General features: G+C 38.8%; 1 protein-coding gene across 1 annotated transcript in view; it reads right to left on the bottom strand.

Annotated features, from left to right (window-relative positions):
- Nucleotides 1-1758: 1758 nt before the first annotated feature.
- Nucleotides 1759-2700, bottom strand: part of LOC109536458 (N-acetylneuraminate lyase) — a gene marked incomplete in the record, with an annotated part of 2345 nt that continues 1403 nt past the window's right edge. The window contains 4 exon segments of the mRNA XM_048667611.1: nt 1759-1954; nt 2006-2177; nt 2235-2380; nt 2437-2700. Coding sequence (XP_048523568.1) covers nt 1812-1954; nt 2006-2177; nt 2235-2380; nt 2437-2700 — 725 coding nt within the window.

Consider the following 2700-nt stretch of genomic DNA (forward strand, 5'->3'; position numbering starts at 1 on the left):
TTTTTTTTGTAAATGTTTATTTTTTTATTTTTTTGTAATGTGGAAGATGCGAATGGTTGTCTGTTGGGTATTTGTAGATGCGAATTTTTTTTTGACTCAAGAACTGAACGCAAATGAACTCGTCAAGCTTTCATGGTGGCTCCCAATGTTTTTGGACTGACAGGCAGGCTGACAACCTAAAGGTCCGAGGATCGAATCTCCAAGCGCGCAAATGCAAATAAATTTTAAGTTTTTACTTTTTTAATTTTCCTGCTGTCTTCCTATGGGCTAAGTAAGCTTCTTTTGTTTTGTTTGCTTCAACCCCAACCTTTTTTCTTGTTTTTTGCGATGTGGAATTTGCGAATGTTTTGGTTTGTTTTTTTTTTTATATAAGTGTGTTTTCCTTTTTTTGTAAATGTTTATTTTTTTATTTTTTTGTAATGTGGAAGATGCGAATGGTTGTCTGTTGTGTATTTGTAGATGCGAATTTTTTTTTGACTCAAGAACTGAACGCAAATGGATACGTCAAGCTTTCATGGTGGCTCCGAATGTTTTTGGACTGACAGGCAGGCTAACAACCTAAAGGTCCGAGGATCGAATCTCAAGGCGCGCAAATGCAAATTAATTTTTATTTTTTATTTTTTTGTGTTCCTACTGGCTTCATATGGGCTAAGTAAGCTTTTTTTGCTTTGTCTGCTTCAACACCAAACTGTTTTTCTTGTTTTTTTGCGATGTAGAATTGGCGAATGTTTTGGCTTGTTTTTTTTTTCTTTTTTTTTGTAAGTGTGTTTTTCCCTTTTTTTGTGTTTATTTTTTTTTCTCTTTGTAGTGTAGAAGATGCGAATGCTTGTCTGTTGTGTATTTGTAGATGCGAATTTTTTTTGACTCAGGAACTGAACGCAAATAATTCTTAAGCTTTTATGGTGGCTCCGAGTGATTTTGGACTGACAGACAGGCTAACAACCTAAAGGTCCGAGGATCGAATCTCCAAGCGCGCAAATGCAAATAAGTTTTAATTTTTTACTTTTTTAATTTTCCTACTGTCTTCATATGGGCTAAGTAAACTTTTTTTGCTTTGTCTGCTTCAACACCAAACTGTTTTTCTTGTTTTTTTGCAATGTAGAATTGGCGAATGTTTTGGTTTGTTTTTCTTTCTTTTTTTTTGTAAGTGTTTTCCCTTTTTTTGTGTTTATTTTTTTTTCTCTTTGTAGCGTGGAAGATGCGAAGATGCGAATGGTCTGTTGTGTATTTGTAGAGGCGAATTTTTTTTTGACTCAAGAACTGAACGCAAATAAATTTCTCGAGCTTTTATGGTGGCTCCGAGTGTTTTTGGACTGACAGGCAGGCTAACAACCTAAAGGTCCGAGGATCGAATCTCCAAGCGCGCAAATGCAAATAAATTTTAATTTTTTACTTTTTTAATTTTCCTGCTGTCTTCCTATGGGCTAAGTAAGCTTCTTTTGTTTTGTTTGCTTCAACCCCAACCTTTTTTTCTTGTTTTTTTGTAATGTGAAGACGCGAATGGTTGGGTTTGTTTGGGTTAGTAAGTGTTTCTGTATTTTTCTTTTGGATTTGTAAGTGTTTTTTGTGGTTTTTTTTTCGGTTAGTTTGCAACAATATTGAAATGAAATATCGTGTCTTGGCAAGCATTTAAATGTGCATAAGATTTTGCGTTTTATGGCGTAAAAACAGCTTATCTGCCTGCTTGCGCTTCTGCCTGGGATCTTCGAAAATCCTCCCGAGGAATTTCGAGATGGAAAAAGAGCCCAGAAAACACAGTTTTAACAACAATTTTTAATCGTATACAACAGATGCAATTGGAAAACTGCATTTTAGAGCGTGGCAACTGCCGGCAAATCTACTTGAAGTTCTCGTATTTGAGCGGCRTTCAAATTTTTTAGGGGCGATCGAGCCAAACCAACATCAATTGGAGTAATTGCGTTCATGGCGACTTTCATTGTGGGAACCCAGGCACCTGAAGARTAGTTAGAGAATCATCATTGCAACTGATCSATGGAAAACTTGCCATTTTTCGTAACAACTTTAACAGCTGCAGTTAATTTCTCCTGGAYCGCTCTGGCCTCTTCCACTTTGTTAGCGCGAACTGCTGCCATAATGCTGTTGAAATGATCAGGCAGGAAGTTGATGCCGGTTGCTATAACTGAGTCAAATCCCAAGGCAGTGGCAGGTTGGACTAGCTGAAAATTTGCCAAACAGTGGCAGGCTTTTCTTCCGCTGGCAGAAGCACAATTTACCGTATCAGCGCCCAGAAACACCGCGTATCTTCCATCAGCAGCCTTAAGCGCATTGTAGCCCTCCGATAAGTCGTTGTTTGTGTACTTGATCCCCTGAAAAGTGGGAATTTTCCCCACTGATAGAGTCAGGAACTTCTCCATGTTGACTGAAAATTTTCCGACCTGAACAATCACTGCGGAAATGAGCCCAACTTCCACCTACTATTCACTCCACTCCAGACAGGAATATGATAATACAAGAGCGGAGTATTGGGAGCAACAGCCGAAATTTCCCGCAGATAGTCAATCAAATCCTGCTCATTGGAGGGTTTGAAATACAGCTCTGGCAGAGTCAGAATGGAATCGGCGCCGATTTTTTCTGCATGCGCCGCCAGTTCTTTAACATCAGGAAAAGCGGTTCCACCCACTTGGATCATAATGTGCTGTTTGGTCGTTTTTCCTGCAGCCACCCACGCTTCGGCCAAAC

The sequence above is a fragment of the Dendroctonus ponderosae genome, unplaced genomic scaffold, assembly GCF_020466585.1.
Source record: "Dendroctonus ponderosae isolate FM_Combo_2020 unplaced genomic scaffold, Dpon_F_20191213v2 Dpon_F_20191213_6, whole genome shotgun sequence".
Lineage (NCBI taxonomy): Eukaryota > Metazoa > Arthropoda > Insecta > Coleoptera > Curculionidae > Dendroctonus > Dendroctonus ponderosae.